General features: G+C 40.8%; 2 protein-coding genes across 3 annotated transcripts; one reads left to right on the top strand and one right to left on the bottom strand.

Annotated features, from left to right (window-relative positions):
* Positions 1–8349: 8349 nt before the first annotated feature.
* Positions 8350–13411, bottom strand: plaa (phospholipase A2-activating protein). 2 transcript variants are annotated; one of them, XM_020623763.1, is made up of 14 exons: positions 13145–13411; positions 12553–12746; positions 12343–12443; positions 12028–12148; positions 11559–11726; positions 11289–11424; positions 10748–10917; positions 10460–10611; positions 10160–10379; positions 10000–10065; positions 9840–9911; positions 9582–9689; positions 9206–9376; positions 8350–9049 (listed from the first exon to the last, which is right to left on the bottom strand). In XM_020623763.1, exons 1-14 carry the CDS (start codon positions 13291–13293, stop codon positions 8481–8483), a joined length of 2397 nt encoding a protein of 798 aa, XP_020479419.1. In that variant the 5' UTR covers positions 13294–13411; the 3' UTR covers positions 8350–8480. The 2 variants fall into 2 exon arrangements, with proteins under 2 accessions (XP_020479419.1, XP_020479420.1); XM_020623764.1 differs by lacking the exon at positions 13145–13411 and adding an exon at positions 12976–13090.
* Positions 13412–14902: 1491 nt separating this feature from the next.
* zdhhc21 (zDHHC palmitoyltransferase 21) lies at positions 14903–18400 on the top strand. The gene is made up of 8 exons (XM_020623732.1): positions 14903–14988; positions 15628–15798; positions 15952–16050; positions 16275–16386; positions 16598–16736; positions 16936–17052; positions 17847–17890; positions 18256–18400. Exons 2-8 carry the CDS (start codon positions 15651–15653, stop codon positions 18398–18400), a joined length of 804 nt encoding a protein of 267 aa, XP_020479388.1. The 5' UTR covers positions 14903–14988; positions 15628–15650.
* The last annotated feature ends 2017 nt before the right edge of the window (positions 18401–20417 follow it).

The raw sequence follows: 20417 nt of genomic DNA, 5'->3' as shown, positions 1-20417 counted from the left end.
GAAACGTGTGCAATCTATGAATGTACTGAAAGATTAAATGAGGTATTAAACACCTTTCACTTTAAAAAGGGGTGGAGACCCAGAGGAAACTCTGAGTTTCCTGAACAAAACCTGCTCGCCAGCAGGTTAGGTTCACAGAGTAATTTAGTAACTGACTCTGAGTTTAGATTACCTCTCTTTGTGAAACGGGTTTAACTTACCCCGCTTCACGGGTTTAAGTTACCTCCGTTTCTGAAACCGAAAACTCCGAGTTGCCCTCATTTCGGGGTTAACAAACTCTGAGTTTCGACAAAACCGCCTTCTTGAAATAGGCCCCAGGTGTGTCAAACATGAGGAATTTGATTCTGGTATATCGGCTCTCAGCATGTACATATCCCCATGCAAGGGGCAAGTAAAGAGTAAACCAACATAAGAGATCAAAGATTGTTATTGTCATTTCACTATATGTGCAAATTGAAATACTGTTTCTCTCATCTAATGTTGAATGCCCATAACATTTAAGAAACTAAATAGAATAAACACAGAATAACAGAATATGAAAACTGAATTCAAGTAATAAGGATAAACTAGATGGTACAACCTAAGGTTGTGTAATGCTGTGTAATATAACAAAATAAACGGTATTAACAGCAACAGTGCACACAATGCAAAATAAACAATATAAACAGGCAGTAAACAATGCAGACAGACCAAGGAATGCTCATTGTGAAATGAGATAAATGGGAATAAAAATAGAGTACTTAAAAATAGAGACCTGCACGGATCTGTATAATCTGTACAATGTATATTTACAGGTATTGCACTGAGGGTTATTGTTTGGTTGCTGAGCCAAACCAGACAGTGATGGAGGTGATATCGTTCCTATATTCCAAACATGTCAAGTGTTCTTGACTTGTGGGTGGGCCATGGTGATTAGGGGAAAGTAAAAGTGTGAAACAAAGGATAAAATAATTTGTTAGTTTATCATTTTTCTCTGTTAAAGACAAAAAACTCCAGCTTAAATTTCAGGACCAGCACCACCTCAGCTGAAACACCCTGCTACCTCAATGTAGAGCCTCAAAGTGGGCAGTTCAGTTTGAGGTTGTTAGTCTTGTGTTTTTACACATTTTGCTTCTTTGTTATTTGTTGTAGGTTTTGTGTTTTTCCTTTTTGTGACAAGCAGCTTTGCATAAGAGATAATCCAGCCTGACTTTCTGGCAGGCTCATTTCATTTATAATGGAGTTGATTTTCATGAGCATTAAGCTTCAGAATGATGCTGTCATATTGGTTTACTGTTTACTTGTTACATCAAGACACAATAACTGATGTTTGGTAGAGATTTGTATTGTTCCTGAGATGCTCTCTCATTCATCACTGACTTTTTACAAGTGAAATATTTTAATAAATGCAAACATACAGTCTTGACCAGAGGGATAATTCACAAAATCAGAATTCTGAAATCCAAGACAAGACGAATGGAGACTTGACCTAGTCTCCAAAGTGCATCCTGGCTGAATACGTTTCACGAAGGCTAAGCCAGGTTGAACACCAGCCGTCTTGCCCTCCAGCTGCAGATTCTTATATGGCCTGCAGTGGCCAACCCAGCTCTTGCACACCCTCCTGGAGCAGAACCATCAGAAATGGGCCCATTATGCTCACAACACGGGAGAGAACTTTGCCCCTGGCATGCTGGTGTGGTCCTCAGCCACAGGCTCCAGTCCTCCCTCTAAAGAGCTATACAGGTATCACCACACCGACCCAGGACCAGTGCAGGCTTCCCCAACATGTAAGAGTTTGTTGTGACTGTGGGTACCGAGGACAGTCAATCAGTCAGGTGGAATGAACATCATCCCAGACTCTTTGTGTCAGTGTACGACTGTCACACTACAGGCTGCTTCACCTTTGGACGTGACAGTCACTGTTCAAACAACCTGTGTTTGATGGAAAATGTACATTTGTTACTTTTTAATGTCTTTTTGTTTGGCTGATTTATTTTTATCTTCAAATGCTGTTGTGGTCCACTACTACTGACTGGATGTACTGTTTGTGTTGTGTGTACACAAACGCTTCTATTGTCTCCACATAGGTGAAAGAAAACACTCGCATGGATTCACAAATGGGGAAATCCTTCTTCTGACTCTACTGATACTAGCTCAAGTTCTAACAGTTCTGGTGGCTGTCATAAAAGTGTTCAACACAACGCCACTGCCGACAGGTATTGTTTTTAACTTTGACTTTAAATGTGTCAGTCCTTTATCTGCACTTACTGATGTCTCATTTCAATCATACAGCTCAAAACCAAGATTGACATTCTGGCACAGAGTCCTCGTCTGTTTAACAAGGATGAGAATGTAACCCATTCCTGCCTCATGTCCGACGACGTCATCCCTGATCGCTCTGGTTACAAACATGTACTTATGAATTGTATTGTAATTATTTGAACATTTTTGAAAGTACTTTTTTTTGGATTATGCAATTTTTTAATAAGGGGATTTATTTTCAACCTCAGCCTCTGATGTTAAAGTTCTTAGTCAGCAAACGGGCCACGTCTCTTTTTGGGTTGGCTGTTCATCCAAGATGGTGCTGGCTTGCAGTCTGTGGCTGTTGTGTTTGTGGTTTGGTTTTATATGTCTTTTACACTGTTTTCAGAACACCTCGTGTGCCTTGGTATATCATCGCCTTACCCTTATTAGTATTAGGATTAGGGCCTCAATGAAAAAGTTGCTTATCTTCGAGCTGGGAAAGTCATCAAAGAGCCTTCCTCCATTTCTAGCAGCTGTTCCACCCTATCTTTGCTGTTCTTCCTGCGGTCTTCCACGGAGGAAGGGCTGTAGACGGGGAAAGAGAGGAGGGGTGTTAGTGAGGCTTAAGGCCTATCTGGGGCATTGTCCCGTGTCTGATCTTTACCTTTCTAACAGTTGATATAATTTAAGCTGTGACTGTCCGTTCATGTTGAGAGTTCGTAGGGACTGCTACAGATGGTTCCGGCCATGGTTGTACTGAACCACTTGTCTACTCTTTACGACATAGGATTCAGTGACGTTCTATGAGGTGTAGCTTGGGCTAATTTATGCCCGTTGTACCAGGCGTCGCACCTACCTACCAGGCGGTCTACTCTGAGGATGGCTCTTATTAATGCTAGAGATCGTTAGTGAACAAGACTTATATCTTAGAGGATTTCTTCTCATGTCCTGGATTTTATGCTAGTAACTGAGACTTGGCTGAGGCCCGGTGAATTGGAAACCTTCTCTGAACTCCTTCACCTGGACTGTAACTTTTTCAACTCGCCAAGGACTATGGGGAGAGGTGGTGGTGGCAACAATTTTTAGAAATTGTTTTGATTGTCGGCAAATCACTGTGGATGCTTATTCCAGCTTTGAAATGCAGCTGTTTGTGATAAAGGTGAGCTGCCCTATTTTGTGTGTGGCAGTTTATCACCCTCCTAAATTCAATGAGGATTTGTTTTGTGATTTCTCCAACTTTCTTGCTGGAATTATGCCAAAATATGACAGTTTTTGGAGATTTTAATATTCAAGTGTGCTGCCCAATGGACCCTGTGGTTATGCATTTTTATTAACAATATTGACTCTTAATTTAACCCAGTTTGTAAATGGACCTACTCATGCTCAAGGCCATACTCTTGATTTGGTGCTTTCGAGTGGTGTCCCTGTCTGCTTGACTGATATTTGTGATGTGGGGATTTCTGATCATTTGCCTGTTTTATTCGTTGCTATAATTTCTTATTCTATAAATACTTCTAGTATGCCTGCCCTGTGACGCTGCTTGATTACTCCCAAGACAGCTGAATTATTTTCCTCTGCCTATAATGACTTACAGCCTCATATTTTACTGGATGTTGGTCATGAAACTGTAGGAACTATTATTTTGGTTTAGCTCTACATGCACTGATATTCTTGACTTGTGTGTTCTGTTTAGGAATAAATGAGCCAGAATTAAGTTGGAACCTTGGCTAAATGAAAACACCCGTTCACTTAGATCATTATGTAGGCGGGCTGAGCGGAAGTGGAAAAAAGATCATCTTCACATTTTGCTGAACATTAAAAAAAAATGATTAAGAGATTATCAAAGTGTTGTCGAAATTGCTAGATGTCAATATTTTTCCAGTCTTATTGTGAATAATTGTCATAAACCCAGGGTGTTGTTCAGCACCATAAATGCAGTCTTATATCCATCCACTGCTGCTTGGACGGATGTGTCCTCTGTTACTTGTACTGAGTTTCTTCAGTTTTAAAATTGTTATGATCAGGTCCCAGATTGATGATTCTGTTCTGGATCCTTCTGTTGCTCCTATATGCTCATCTGTTTTTGACCAGATTGAGCCTATTTCATTAACTGCTCTTATGAAAGTAGTTCAGCATTTGAAACCTTCTCATTGTCCTTTGGACATTATGGCGGCAGCTCTGATTTAAAGAGGTTTTTCATAGTATTGGTTTGGACATTGTCAATCTTATTAATGGCTCTTTGGTTTCTGGGATTGTCCCAACGGCACTTAAACATGCAGCCGTTCAACCAATTCTTAAAAAACCCAATCTTGATAGTACTGTGTTATCGAATTTTAGACCAGTTTTCTTAGTTTCTAACCATTTTTGTCTAAGATTTTAGAGAAAACAGTTTTTATACTGTTACAGACTTTTTTTTATTTTTTATTTTATTTTATTTTTTTTAAAGACAAAAATGGGATATTCGAAAAGTTCCAGTCTGGTTTTCAGACACACCATAGTACCAAATCAAAGCTGTTGTGGGTATTTAATGATCTTTTGTTGAATGTGGATGAAGGAAATACTGCTATTTTGATTCTCTTAGACCTTTCAGCTGCTTTTGACACAGTAGACCATTGTATTTTATTGTCCCATCTGCAGCAGTTTGTAGGACTTCATGGTGTTGTTCTTAAATGGTTTGAATCATATTTGTCTGATGGGAGTTTTTCTGTACACATTGATGAGTTCTCTTCCTCTGTTGTTCCTCAGGGATCCATCCTTGGGCCAGTCCTCTTTTCTTTGTATTTACTTCCCCTAGGATCTATTTTTATGAAATATGGGTTGTCTTTTCACTGTTATGCAGATGATATTCAAATTTATTTGCCATTGAATGTCAAGAGGAGCAACTCATTACAGACCTTGATGGATTGCCTGAGGGACATTAAGGCTTGGATATCAGATCATTTCTTACATATTAATGAAAGTAAGACCGAATGTGTTTTAATTGGTAACTCAGGTTTTGGTAATTTTGATATTCCTAACTCTTTGGCCTCCGAGGCCTCGTAAAGAATCTTAGGATGGTATTTGATGGTGCTCTTAAGCTGGACGAACAGATAAAGTTTGTGGTTAAAGCCAGCTTCTTTCAGTTGAGACTTCTGGCTAAGGTTAAATGCTTTATTTCTTTTAGTGATTTTGAAAAGGCAATTCATGCCTTTATTAGCTCTAGACTTGATTATTGTAATGCACTGTGTGCTGGCATTTCTCAAGCCTTATTGTCCCGACTACAGTTGGTCCAAAATGCAGCAGCTTATCTTTTGACTAATACACGGCCTCATGAGCATATAACTCCAGTCCTTGCCTCTCTACATTGGCTTCCTGTTTGTTTTCGGATTGATTTTAAATTGTTGATGTTTGCCTATAAGACTGTACATGGTCTGGCACCTTCGTATATCTGAGCTTGTGTGTTTTTATGCTCCTGAAAGGACACTTAGGTCTTCTAATCAGTTGTTCCTGAAAGTACCGAAGTCCAGACTGAAACATTGGGGAGACTGAGCTTTTTCAGTTTGGGCTCCTATACTGTGGAATGGTCTGCCATGGGAGATTAGATCTGCTCCGAACCAGACTGTTTTTAGATCACTGCTCAAAATGCATCTGTATTCATGGGTTTTTAACAACTTGACTGATTGATGTATTATTTTTGATATTTTGTTTTATTTATTTTTTATGTTTTATTGTAAAGCACCTTGTAACATAGGTTCAGAAAGGTGCTATAAAAATAAATTTTGCTTGCTAGTGTTGGGAAGACTGAAGGGGTACAAAGAACTCAGTTTACCACAGCTATGCGCATGCATGTTGCTATTTGTCATGTAATTGTAGCTTTTAAGTAATAATTAAAATATTTAAGGTTTTATCGAATGTGTCATGCTTTAAAATATTTTAATATTTAAGGTTTGATCTAATTTATACAGTTTTAAGAGTTTCTAGATGTGCAGATACAGAAAAAGTTTTACTTGTTACATGAATTAATCAACGATCCACTGTGAGAAACGTTAGTAAAAGATGTGATGCAGCCAGTGAGAGCAGAACATACTTATTACTAAACTGTAAACATAATACAGAGGATACGTACAGTGAGTGTCAAAGAACAAATGTAAAATATTTAAACACATGAAGTGTTGACATGATTTACAGGAACACAGTCCAGACCTGGCGCCCTCTAGTGGCTCAACTCCCACCAGACAAGAACAATGATTTTTAGAGAAAGCCTCACAATAGAACTGTTTTGTAATGTGTGTGACATGACACCAAGGAGAGAGCAGTGTTACCTGTCTTGTTGGTGTCAGTCACCCAGTGTGGAGGTCCAGGTCCAGGTACTCCACCTGCTTGTTGCCTCTGGCCCGTTGCAGCAGCGGGCTGCTCACACCACCCTCTGACGCCCGGGGCAGCATCAGTTGGTAACGCAGTTAGTAATATTTGAAGTCTGCTCTAGTCTGCTTTGCTTCAAGGTTAGAAGATGATGTTAAATATGTAAAGTGTATCTTGACATCCATTGTTTTCTTGTTTTAATTTTGTGTTAGATTTATGTCTGAATGATTGTTTTAGTTACACACCACGTAACAACATGCACACACATGGAGTTCTTCATTTGTTCTGATTAATGCTTGACGCATGTGGAGCATAAGATAAGAGAAGGAGACGTCGGACTGTCTCCAACCTGTGATATTTCTATATCTGTTTGTGTAAGGGGTTAGCCCAAAACCTTATAAATGTATTAGGCTCTGTGTTATGGAGCGAGCTCTCTTCTCCAGCAGCTTGTCTGAGGAAGAGAGCCACCTGGATTGTGTTCTGTAATCTGTATTTATACATTTTTTAAATAACCCAGCACTAAAATCAAGAAAGACGGACTCCTTCCTTACTCAGATCTGTCCAATAAAATAACTGGGGTATTACAACTTGGTGCCGTGACCTTCAGAATTGGCTGAATTCTGAGCAGATGGTCCGAACTGGCTTGCTGGATTCCATGTCGGACTGCACAGATCAACGTTTGCCAGCAATAATAAAAGGTGAGCAGGAGCCTTTTACACATAACTCCTGCACATTGGACTTTACCAAATTTAGTTGATCTGTGTGGACTGTGAATTCCCGATCTAAAAACTGAATGATTACAGTAAAGGTAAGATAACACTTTTATTTTGAAATGTGCTGGTCTTGTTTTTGCCACACGTAATTTTGCAAGCACATATTTTCATGTGAGGGATAGAATAGGTGCCCTAGTTACAGAAATTGATGACTATCAGAGACGTAAAATCCATGTTGTTGCCGTCAGTGTTGCTGTTATTAGTGCTTATTTTGTTATATTACAGCCTTATGCTGGTTTACTGTTTGCACATTGAGAGCCGATGTACCAGAGTCAAATTCCTCCTCATTGTTGAGAAACGTACGAAATGCCCTAAGACTGTCCGATGCTGACTGGTCGAAACGTCATGTTGCAAAATGTGCATTACCACCACCTTCTAGATAGGAGCATGGATCAAGAAAACCTGTCTAGCAACCTTTTTAAACTAAAAGAAAGAACAAATGACTGCTATAGCACACTTCACTGAGTTTATTTGTAATGTATCATATATGCTCTCTCTTGATATCTTGGGCATTCCTTAAATACATTCTATTGTTTCGTTTAAACCACAATAATGTTTGATCATTGAAACAATGTACTAATTAGTCTGGTTTGTTCATATCTCAGTCTTGAAATGATATCTTCCTCTATATTTGACTTTTAAACAGTTACTTTCCAAGACAGAGGTGGCCCCTCTTATTTTTAATTTGATGTTTAATAAGATAAACTGGTTCTACACTATCCCACCAATAGTAGTAGTGGAAGACAAGCTTTTCAAGATTTGAAAATTACTGTTTTAGTAAACAGAAAGCACAATAAATAGTTTTTATAGAAAGTCAGGTCAAAGTCAGGCCCCTCACCAGAGCTGTTTTTCTCCTGTTCACTTTATTTCCATGGCAGTGGGAAATCATATTGAACGTTGGAGACTAGAAATAGACTTGACTTTATATTGTGTCATTAATATTTCATACACACTAATAAGCCATCATTGCATGCATTCAACTTCCATTTGCCAAATTTGGTCAAGGAACACAGTAATAAAACACAGAGATTTCATCTATACTATTTTTTTTATTGTGGATCATACATTTATTTTAGTCTCCACCACAATTAAGCAGAACATGGTAATAATAAGAAATAAGTGCTTTTTTTCTAATAATACATATCATTGTAGTTCTTTTAAAACCAGCTGGCAACAGTCACCCACCTTAGATGGATCAGACACTGATGAGTACTTGGAAATCTGAGAGCTGACCCCTAAGGAGCGAGCCAGGTCCTGGGCTGTCTGGTCTGAAGCCACAGTAGTTCCCAAGGCCACCAGCAGCCTAAACACAGCCTCCTTGTCTTTTACAGTCTCCAGAGCTCTGCTAGCCACAGAGAGGCATTGGGCCTTGGCCTCAAGATCAGGCTGGCTGTGCAGGCAGCCAGCGTAGTTTAGCACCAGAGTGGCCAAGGCAATGTGGATGTTCTTATTGCAGACAGTAGACAGTTCAGCAGAACGTGATAGCACCATTTCACGCTGTGCCATGAGGAGGGCTCGGCCATGCCTGCCACTAAAGCAGTTACAGAGAATCCGCAGTGCCAGCATCTGGTTGGCAGGACGTCCCTCAGGCCTCATCAGGTTTAACAGGTGGTTGCACAGCTGGACACCCTCAGCCTCTCCACAGAGACTCTGGTTAACCTGTGGGTGGCGCACCGCCAGTCTCATAATATCCAGGACAGGAAACACAATGTCTAGAATCCAAGGGGGAGAAAAGTAGAGTCTGATTAGTGAAAAGTAATGAACTGAAGAGCCTTTAAATCATGTTCCTTTTTCTGTTTTTGTTCATTGAAAACAAGTCAATGAACAAGAACACAATGAAATTAAAAAACCGGGTCAGAATGTCATACCTTCAGGCCAGTGAGAGGCCTTCCAGAGCAGGTTGATCTGTTGGATGGTTGGTGGAGGTTCAGAGGAGTTCAGCCCACAAACAGACAGCAGGAGCTGCTCAAGGCTTTCCAGGAACTCCTCAGAGAGCTTATGCTCTGTAGGAGCACCTCCATTCAGCTCCCTCAGCTTGGCTGGTAAGAAGAGAACAAAGCAATGACTCCTCACACAGAAAGGAAAATTCAATGAACAATGTAAGAAGAAAAAAAAAAGAAAATCAGCACTTGGTCAACTTATACATTTTAGTACAGTTTACATAACTGAAAGGAAATACATGAACAGCATGTCTTCATGATGTTTGTAGTGGCACATCATTTAACCCATACTTAAAATGCTTACTGATGATCTGTGAGGTATTGGCTTGCTCAAAGGTCACACCATCAGTCTTGGGGAAGTAAATGTTGGTTGTCATCTGTCTGAGGGCTGCTGAGGAGTAGGCGCCTCCACCTGCCAAGTAGGGAGAAGCAAGAACCAACAAGTGTTACACAACTGAGACATGCAAGTGACATTGGCCTCAGTTTCTGCTGGGTCTATTCCTCATGTCCTGTTTTATCCATTAAAATGAGGTTTACACTGTTCCCTCCGTATGCGGCTCACCTGTGAAGGGATCTGCCACACCACCATGAGCATCTGGCACTGGACCAGACCCTGGGATGTAGCGGCCAGAACCTGTGGATAAAAAAAATAAACCACTATGAAAATAACATACATGCTAATGCTCAGTTTGTGAAAAAACCTTTCGGTAAACACACTGTACCTGTGAAGGGATCAGCTCCAAAGGCTGACCTATCATCAGAAGATCCGGGGATATACCGAGCCCCACCTGTCAGAGGAAGACAAAACACCTCAAACACTGTAACAACAAGATAAAATCGACTGCTTCTGAACAAGCCCTAGTGTCCATCTTCTGTCCTCACCAGTGAATGGGTCACCAACAGCAGGCTGGGCTGGACCCACCACATGACCTTTGGTGTTCTCTATAATAAAATTGGCGACCTGGTCAAGGAACAGGGGGCTAAGGTCATTCTTCTGCAGGAAGTTGTGCGCTGTCAGCCAGGGGTCCTCTGACATGTTGTAAGGCAGCTTCATGGACGGCCCTCCCTCATTCACATCAATGGAGAAGACATAGTCATACTCCTGAAGGAACATCAGTTCATTAATGACTGTTCTCATACATGCATCCATTGTTTGCCCTGTCAGTCGGCTTGTGGCCGTACCTTTCCTTCATACATCACGCTCTTGGACGTCTGTTGGTTTGAGCCTCCGACCACATCTCCGATTTTCATCCAGCGGTCATCACTGACACTCCACTGATACGCCTCCACCTTCTGCCCATCTTTAATCAGCCGCGTCTGTCCATCACGATTCCCTGGAAGAAACAAGCAAACAAAACCATCTTGATGCAGAAAAAGCATGGCATTTTTTCATTATCAGACTGAACTGTGAGATGACCAGACACAGTGATTTTATATATGAGAAAAACAAACATCAGCCTATTTTATTACCAGGCTCATTAAGGTGTTCCCTTCCAGGAAGATCCTCCATATTGATGTCTCCAAGGTCACCTGTCTTGGGGTCGATGGTGGCCTTGGACAGCTCATCCTCAAAGGCCTGTAGGTCCTGTGCACTGGCCATGCGGTCCTCAGCTTCCGTAAATACACGGATAATGCCATCACTGTAGGAAGAGAGTTGCCCCACAAAACTATTTACTTTTGTCTGTTCATCTGAAAATCACCACTGTGCGACCGCAACATCTCAGAAATGCAATGAGGAAGAAGAGTGCAGTGTTTTCCACAGAATTAGATTCAACCTGTGGCAGTAGCTGGGGGGTACGCAATTGTTTTTTATTAAAAGCAGTAGTAGCAGGCTAGTAACCTTGGCAAATGAAATAAGATTTGGCCTATTTTAAACCAATATGTACAGTCATACATATTGATATGGTGGTGTATAGGAAACACTGCAGTGGAAAAAGGTGTTTAAACCCTTATGGCGTGACAAAAGGAGAAATGATTATGGACAAAGCTTGCCAAATTCAATTCTTGTTACCTGGCCCCAACAGCTATATCTCCATTAGGTAGAATACAGCAGCACCAGACAGACTGGGCAGGCAGGCGAATGGTCTGAGAGCACTCCCCCTTCCTCCATATCCTCACAGTCCTGTCCTCTCCTGTGCTTACAAAATCTGATGGAAAAGAAAGCTCGGTCAGGGTCAACTAGGACCAGCAGGAAAATAGGTGGGTGCTAATTCAGTAGATAACGCATGCACATTACTAGACTCTCATATGGGCATTTAAATCTTAATATAGGAGAACAAACCTTGGCTATTGGGGAAGACAGCTAGGCTGTAGATGTAGTTGGTGTGGCTGTAATAGACCTGCACACATTCACCTGTCACCAGCCACCTTCTGATACTGGCATCATTGCTGCAAGAGAAGAACTCAGTGCTGCTGATCACTGCCAGTCCCCTTACACAGTCCTCATGGCCTAGAATGGAAGAAAAAAAGACAGTTGTAGTCATGTCATGTGAACCCAAGAACACTTGAAAATCCCACAAGTGTTTTGAAATATAATGGCTGAGGACATTAATCCAATTATTTCAGTGTCCAGTTATCAGCAAGAAATGATACCATGTCAATCCTTCTGACAGCTATTCTATTTATCCTTGAGGGTTGTGAGGGGATGGAGCATATTGGTGGGGTATACTGCTTATGTTAACTACACCTGAGAACAAAACCAAAGATGACCAGTATTTATTTACCTATGTTAAACACCTGCAAGTACTCACCTGTAAATGTCTTCTCGCATCGGCCAGCTTTCCAAAGCTTTATGGTCTTATCTGCTGATCCAGACAGCATAAGGCCTTGTTCAGATAATATGACCACTGCCCACACTGCTGCAGTGTGACCCTGTAGCAAAATGAACAAGCAGAGAATATGCTCTGTCACAAGCCTTACTGCCACTTGTTACAGCTGAATATATTAAACCAAAGCCAAAACATACTGTAAAGGTCTAAATGTCAGTTACACGCAGTATCAATGAAGCCAAATGTTGACTAGCCACCTCTTTTAAAAGATCTGCCATCACAGAAGCATCAGCATACCTGCAAGGTCATTATGCACTTCTCACTGAGCCACACTTTGGCTGTGGTATCCCAGGAGCCACTAAGAAGTGTCCCAAACCTCCCAGATGACAGACTGCAAACTGTAAAGATTAAGTGTAACACATTTGACACCAGACACAATGTAGTTTCAAGTGAGATACTAATTGACATGTTTAAATACTCAGAGTTGTACAACACAGAATGTCTCACCTGTATTCTTGTGACCCTCGAGAGTGAATAGGGGCTGTGGTTGGTCCAGTGTGAAAACACAAATGTTATTATCATTTCCACCTGTGGCAATAAGTCCTCGAGGATATGCTTCACTTGGTGCAACGGTGCACACACAAGATACAAAGTTTGAGTGGCCAGACATACAATGCATCTCTGTGAAACCTTTGTCAGGGCTGTCAAGAGGAGAGAAAAGGGTAATGACGTGATCAGTGACCAGAGTTACTGGAGTGGGAACACGTGTTTGGATGACAGTTAGAATGAGGCTAGGTTAATTAAACGACAGACAAAAACATTTGTGAACTTCCTTAACTACTCAAACATCCGCGCTATGTACACTGGGAGTTTCAGCTGAACGAATGACAAAGCTAAATTGAATAGCAATGCGCGTACTAGCTAACGCACCAACGCTAAGACGAAGTTGTAAGTAGTAAATAACTTTAACAAGCTGGGTGTGGTTTGGCTTTCTTCCCTTCTTGGTCAGAGCACTTCTCCTTCCCAAAGAGCTACTTATAAATCGAAATAATCGCAGCCAACCATCACAATGAATCAGTAGGAAGCTAATGCTAACTACCCTGAGTTCGGCACCCAGACTCTTCCGGTCCGGTCTCTGGATACAGACACCAAAGCCCCCTCTGGAAAAACCGCAGCCGTGATCCCCCGGATGTCCATTTCATGGCCCGGGATGGAACACATGAGTTTGTACGAGCTAGAGGATGCCATTTCAACCCGTTAACACAACGAAACTTCCACAGTAGTATTATGATAACTGGCGCTGCTATCAATAAACACCAGCCGCTAATGCTAGCGGAAGTTGAATTGCGTCATTTCTTGTCAGTAACTGCATCGTTCTAATTATTATCAGAATACTAATTTAATGATAACTTAAAAGTGTGGCTGTAGGTTCAAAGCATGGCCACTGAGAATGTGTGCTCGGAAAAAAATTAAAAGTTCTCAGAAGGGAAGACAACAGACTGTCTCCACGTGCATTATCCAGGTTTGACCACAAGGCGGCAGCAGACTGCTCTCGTGTTGCCGTGGTGCACTGCGCTCCAGAGTCCACCGCCTACCTGTCCACAAAAGCTGCGTCAAGCCATCGTAAAGAGCCAGGAGCTAACAAGGAAACTGGGGAACCTGGCGTTAGAATAAAAACATACATTTTTCAGCGAGAGAGAAAAGAGCTTACAATGATTTCGGTGTCCCCATCATGTTCACACCACACCCATCATGTTCCCCCAAGAGTCCAGTTTCTTTCCTAATGATACAAAAGTACATCTGAAACAACCACCTGCTGCAAAATATTGTATTTATATGTGAATTTAAAAGAGCAGATAGTGTGCAAAACCACTGCATCACGTCTTTTGAGCAGATAGATAGATAGACAGACTTTTAATATTTAATGTGTGTTTTAGTGGAACTGTATATACAAGTACAGACAATATAAAAAGAAAAAAAGGCAAATCTTAACATTGCAGAAGTTAGAGTCAGTGTGGTTTTCTTGCTTCAAATCTGACTGAATTGGTAGAGTGATAATGATCAAACTTTGTACAGATTAATTTATTTTTATTGCTTAATCAATTAATATACACATTTGTTTAATGTTTGTCTGCTCTGTAGGCTATACAGATATTTATATCAATTTATGTGTTATGTATCTAGTATAGTAGACAATTTATATTATGTTTTACTTGTTTCGTTAAATAGCTTCAAATAAAATAAATATCTAAATTAAATACAACTCTGTCTCATCTGAGAGCTGCTTATCATGTATAAATGCAGTAGTGCCAAAAGATTGCTTATGTACAGCAGCAATACCATGGTCTAAGTAAAAGTGCTCATTATGCAGAATGGCACATTTCATATGAATGAGAATTATATTATTCCATTATAGTTATTTACACAATATTGTGTTCACCACTGTAATGCTGCAGATATTAACAGTGGAGCTAATATGAAGTACTTTATATACTGCTGGGTAGCTTGTGACTATCTCACCGGGGAGTCTTATGAGTACATGTATTTTGTTTTATTCATCTGATTCTGAAAATGGACTAAATGTATCAAACAGGCCTACATGTAGTGCGGTAACAATATTTGCCTTTAAAATGTAGTGGTCCAAATATCAATTAACAGAACATGGAAATACTCAAGTAAAGTACAAAACCCCCCAAATTGTACTTAAGTACAGTACATGGAGTAAATCGTTACTTTACTCCTTTAATTAAACGTGTTTTGTTGTATTATTATTATTATTATTATTATTATTGTTTTATTACTACACACACACATATCGAAAGTCTTTTATTTTGAAAGACAAGCGGATGTGTGCTGTGCTGGTCTTGTCCAGCCCACAGAGGCTCGGATGAGGAAGTAGCTCCGCCGACACCGTACGTGCACTGTCCAGAACAGCTACAAAAAGTAGGTGTCTTTTCCTTTTAGGTTAAAGAAACTGTGCGTGTCGCCAGACGCGCTAATGTGTGAATTGTATATGAACCATGGGCGAGTTCCGTGATATTAGCTAACACAGTGGGGCATCAGAGCCCAGCCCATCACTCGGCTGTCACTGGTTTCAGTGGTATCAGTGGTATGAATGATGGAGCCGGCCAGGTTTTACAATAACAAGGGGTGCAGCGCTTACTAGCAGGGGTATGAGGGCTGTTTAGACCATGTTAGGTTAGCAGATACTGCTGATGTTAAAATCTGTTTAAGATGTTGTCAGACAATTAAGGCTGAGGCACCTGCTTTATAACACAGCGAGGCCTGTATGGGGGTTTCAGCTCATGGCCATTTTCAGAAAATATGTCAGATAATTGTATCTATTTTGTTTTGGGTCATCATCAATGCACATGTTTCACTTTCACGTAGCAGAGTTTTAGACAAAAAGTCACTGTTTTCTCATAGATTATTCATTTGAAGCACATGGTAACAGATAACAGCCACTATAGTACATGTAGATCAAGGTCATGAAACGTGTGAGAGAGAGTAGGGGTCAAGTCAGTGCCTCCTCTCTGGATCTGTTTTACCAAACATCCACCATGTGCGCTTTGTACGCTGTAGTTGTCCCTGGAGTCCCGGCAGCCATGAAGCTTCGACTGCACTTTGTGGTGGACCCCATGGGATGGCTGTGCATCAGCGTTGGGATCTGGCTCTACAACTCCGTCTTCATTCCTAAGCTGGTTCTGCTTCCACACTACAATGAGGGACACATCCCATGGGCCATTGTTGTTTGTGAGTGTCTTTGTTTTCACTGTATCAATTCAGTATCAGATGAGATATTTACAAAATAAGTGTCTAAACTGTTGCCTTAAGAATTTTAGCACAATTGCTTTGGATTGAAAGTGTGTGGATCCTTAAAATGGAATAAAAGGTTTATTCCTTCAGGTTATTACGTAGCATCAGCGCTCTGCGTAGTGGCCCTCTTCAGAGCTTCCACTGCAGATCCCGGTCGTCTTCCTGTGGACCCCCACATACCTCACTCTGGTATTGATACAGAGAATCCCACCTCACTATTCTGATTCTTTTACCGCTCATTTTAAGCCTACATTTTCCAGTTACTACTGCCACAGTGTGTCAGATTGTGCCTGTTTTTACTGTATATCTGTAAATCTTTATACCTCTACATGACTGAACATTGTCATAATGGAGACAAGGTGTCACTTTGTCATCTGTTAGCAACTCTACTGGTTGTTGTCTGTACGTCACAGAACGAGAACACTGGGAGTTGTGCAATAAGTGCAATCTAATGAGACCTAAAAGGTCCCACCACTGCAGTCGCTGCGGACACTGTGTCCGCAGGATGGACCACCACTGTCCCTGGTAAGGATGCACACACGGTCATGAGGCTCTCACCTTACATATCACACATGCACTGCACGGCTTGTTTAACTTGTCAAATATTTTTGCACAAAATATTGTCTTTCTGCAAATTCAGTCCAGACTCCAGATCAGATCATATCAGATGATGCACGTCTAATGCTGGGACACACTATACAAGATGTTTTGCTAACTGGATTTTCTTTATTTCAAGGATTAATAACTGTGTAGGGGAAGACAACCACTGGCTCTTCCTGCAGCTCTGTTTCTACACTCAGGTCCTCAGCTTGTTCACAGTGGTGTTGGATTTTTGCCAGTACTATTATTTCGAGCCACTGTCAGAACTAGACCAGGTACGCTCTCCTCCTCAGCTGACAACATATACGTTTATGCATATATGAATAAGTACTCACTGTTGACAATAACTGGCCTAAATGCGTTGATACTGAGTCTGCTGCAACACTGGGGAAATACAAAAGTTAATGTTTTACTGTGAAAAAGTCATCACTTGGAGCTTTAAGATAGGGTTGCCCTTGTGGTTTTCTTTGCCAGGAGAAGTTTACAACTCGTCATGAACTGGCGCTACTGCGAGTCTCAGCGCTCATGGGTGTGGTCATGTTTGGTGGCATGACGAGCTTGTTTTACACCCAGGTGACCGGCATCTTGTCTGTGAGTACTGACTAATGACTAGAGGACTTATTATCTTGTTTTATGACATGTTTTCTGCTGCATTTCTGCTAATGTGATGTTTGCACATTCTGTTTCTTTTCTTTTTTTGTTCTCTCAGCCTTATCTTGTTTACTTGTCTACTCAGTGCTTTACTGAAGGGCATGTCCACGCACACTGAGAGCCGCTGTACCAGAGTCAAATTCCTCATGTGTCCAACACACCTGGCCAATAAAGCTGGTTCTGATCTTCTTGTAACTGTTTAGTGTCACTTTGTAGGATCTGAAAAATGGTGATGATGGCACTTATTTGCAGTGCCAATTAGCAGGATGAAAGCAAGTTTTGTCTATTCAAAATGATCTAGTGAGCAAGGCAGCAGCACACTACTCCTCAGATAGTACACAGAAATAAAACAATCAATACCAGTAATGCAGTGATCAATAGAGAAGACTCAAGTGAAAGTCTGTGGTCAGGCTGTGGAAGAGTGTGGATGCAAGTGTGCTTGAATGTTCTGTCCTTGACTATGTTTACCTGCAAGATTTTAAGGGATGACAAACCAAAGTCATTTACCAGCTTTTGTCAAGAATTTTAGCAAAGCTGTAATGTTCGAAATGTCTGTGATGAGGTGGGAAACAAGTTTTTGATTGATGGAGTTGTCAACAGCACGATACAGAGAACTACATTCATGTCACTCATGTTTTCAACTGATCATGTGACACTTGAGTCATCATGATGGAGCTTATTTTGTGTAACGATACGCTCAATTTGCTTTGTCCTGTCCTGTCTTTTTCTTGCAGGATACTACCACCATAGAGAAAATGGCTCATTTCTCAAATGAAATGTGAGTCTGCTTAACTCATTCTGCTCTAATACCAGAAGTAGGGCACCACCACCAAGAGTTAGCTGACAAAATCAACATCACTTTCATATCTGTCCATTAAACGTCAAGCTGGAGCTAGCAGCAGGTTAGCCTAGCTTAGCACAGAGACTGGAAACAGGTGGAAACAGCTAGCCTGGCTCTGTCCAAAAGTTATAAAATATCCTACTGCTTCTGGTCTTTATGCTAAGCTAAGCTTGCAGCTTCAGCTTTATATTGAACAGACAGATACATATGTGGAGTCCCAAAGAAGCACATTTCTGAAGATGTTTTTAAATGCTTTAATTACACACACTTGATCACAAATAACTGCCAGTTTTTCTTGGCAGATATGGCTCAAAGAGATCCTGGCAGTGGGCACTTGCCGAAGTGTGTGGCACTCGCTGGAAGCTCCTCTGGCTCATTCCGCCCACAAAACACGAACCACCCCCTTTTGCCACCACTCCCGAACCCCCGTGTAGGCCGGCAGAGTAGGGGTCGGTAGGGGCTGCCAAGATGAAACACTGTATGCACACTCAAAGAATCCATCTGCTTGCCTCCGCCGTCCCCTTTTGTGCTATGGGAGCTGGGCAGCAGTCTCGGTTTGTCAGTGGATACTCAAACCTTTTTTTGTTGCCTTTCTCTACAAGGCAAGGACTGGCAGTTAACAGGGTCAACAAACACCTTTGGGAGTGATGGGAAAATGTTGCTTTTTTACTCACTGTGACTGCTACTTTCAGCATTTGGAAGCCACTTTTAATTGCATCAGAAGGATGGAAGTCTTCACCTGAAGTCAGCTGATGAAAGGGACCCCTCTCAGGTTGCTTTAACAAAGAGCCTTTAGTACTGACCTTTAATCAGTGACAGACAGAGCTAGGGTACCTCCAGTGTGTCTGTCAGAAAGGCATTTTTTTGTATAAAGTTTGTGCCTTGTTTCTTTTAACTATGTTCTTTTTATTTGTCACACATGAGCGGTGTGTTTGCTTTATGTTTTTAGGGAACTACATGCCACCTGCATTCCTTCATGTGATGTTTGATGATTGCACTGCTCAGTGAATGTTTTATTTATGAATGCATATTTTATGAAGCACAGCCACAGAGCATAGTTAACTTGAACATGATATATGATACTTTTATGACACGTGACTACCCAGGTATGAAGATGTGGGATAAAAGGCAGTTAACAAGATACCATGATAAAGATTAGGCACAAGCTAATTAATTCATGTTAATCAAGTTGTTTCTCTGAGCATAACAGACATTACACCAATTGGTATCATAAACGGCTGTGAAACCCTTATGGGGAGTAGTTTGACATTATGGGAAATACTTTTTTGAAAGTTTGATGAAAAGATTGATACCCCAGGTCTGTAAGCCGAATATGAAGTGACAGCCAGCAGCTGGTTAGCGTAGCATAGCTTAGCTTAGCATGAGGAAAGACAAACTACCTGCAAAACAACTCGTTTGGTATTTAGTTATATAGTTTGTTTCATTTTTACATGTAAAATTTTGGTGCTGCTAAGTGGATTGTGTTACTTTTGGACAGAGCCATTCATAGAAAAACTACCTGCAGTTTAACAAAGTATAAAAGGTTGTCAAATGCAAAAAAGAGCACATTTAGTTCATTTACAAAATCTGACACTGAAAAAATGAATAAAAGTGAACGTTTTGGTTAAAAAATCATCAGTACAACTTAGCTGATAGTTATAATAGCTTATTTATGTATGTACAGTTATTAAGTTGTCTGTTTTTTTGATTGAAAGCTTTATTTACATTTTTCCCTGTGACTTTTTGTAAATGGAACAACACCGGCTTTAAACAGACATAAGAATGGTGTCAATCTTTTCATGTAAGTGTGTTTCCCCTAATGTTCAACTTTACCTTTAATCGACTCTATAAACAGTAACACTTACAAAACATTGTCACAAACGACTTTTTAACGCATTTCATTTTATATTGCTGACAGTATAATATATGACTTATTTTAGTGTTGAAGCTGTTAAATGTGTCTGAAACATTAACTATAAAAATGGCGTACAGGCTAAGATCTATCAGTAGCGAAACCACAGTGACTCTATCTCCCCCTGGTGGCTGGCTGCAGTATGGATCATAAACCCCACTGACTCCCTTTGTTTTTTGTAGATATTATCACACTGATGTGTTTGAGAGTGGTCATTGTTTTGTTAAGTTTGTTTTTAATACTACACTCCACTTCTGGTCACTACTGTGCAGAATCTGGTTGCAAAAAAGCAAGATGGCAGCCGGCATATTCACGATTTTTGGTTTCATTTTTGCATAGTGGAGGGAAGCGGTGATGCCATGTCCATCATATATCAATGGTCTGAACATGTGGCTTTATAAAGGCCACAAAAACACAGAGTAGCTGTACTAGCAGAGTACAGCTAGGTAACACTTGACACACTAAAATGTATGTATGATGGTGGTTTTGCTGTAACGTTATGGTTCTGTTTAGGATTATATTACATTCTTTAACGGAATACTTAAGGAGAAG

The sequence above is a fragment of the Monopterus albus genome, unplaced genomic scaffold (genome assembly GCF_001952655.1).
Source record: "Monopterus albus unplaced genomic scaffold, M_albus_1.0 scaffold309.1, whole genome shotgun sequence".
Lineage (NCBI taxonomy): Eukaryota > Metazoa > Chordata > Actinopteri > Synbranchiformes > Synbranchidae > Monopterus > Monopterus albus.
The sequence above is the reverse complement of the archived record's forward strand: the minus strand, read 5'-3'. Positions and strand labels throughout refer to the sequence as shown.

Excerpts from the sequence above, each read along its gene's own strand:
- zdhhc21 (XM_020623732.1), top strand. The coding sequence starts at position 15,651 with ATGAAGCTTCGACTGCACTTTGTGGTGGACCCCATGGGATGGCTGTGC. Across the intron at positions 16,051-16,274 it reads CCCCCACATACCTCACTCTG|AACGAGAACACTGGGAGTTG; the intron begins GTATTGATACAG and ends TGTACGTCACAG. Across the intron at positions 16,737-16,935 it reads CACTGTCAGAACTAGACCAG|GAGAAGTTTACAACTCGTCA; the intron begins GTACGCTCTCCT and ends TTTCTTTGCCAG.
- plaa (XM_020623763.1), bottom strand. The coding sequence starts at position 13,293 with ATGGCATCCTCTAGCTCGTACAAACTCATGTGTTCCATCCCGGGCCAT. Across the intron at positions 10,066-10,159 it reads TGTTGGTGACCCATTCACTG|GTGGGGCTCGGTATATCCCC; the intron begins GTGAGGACAGAA and ends TTCCTCTGACAG. Across the intron at positions 9,690-9,839 it reads TGTGGCAGATCCCTTCACAG|GTGGAGGCGCCTACTCCTCA; the intron begins GTGAGCCGCATA and ends CCTACTTGGCAG.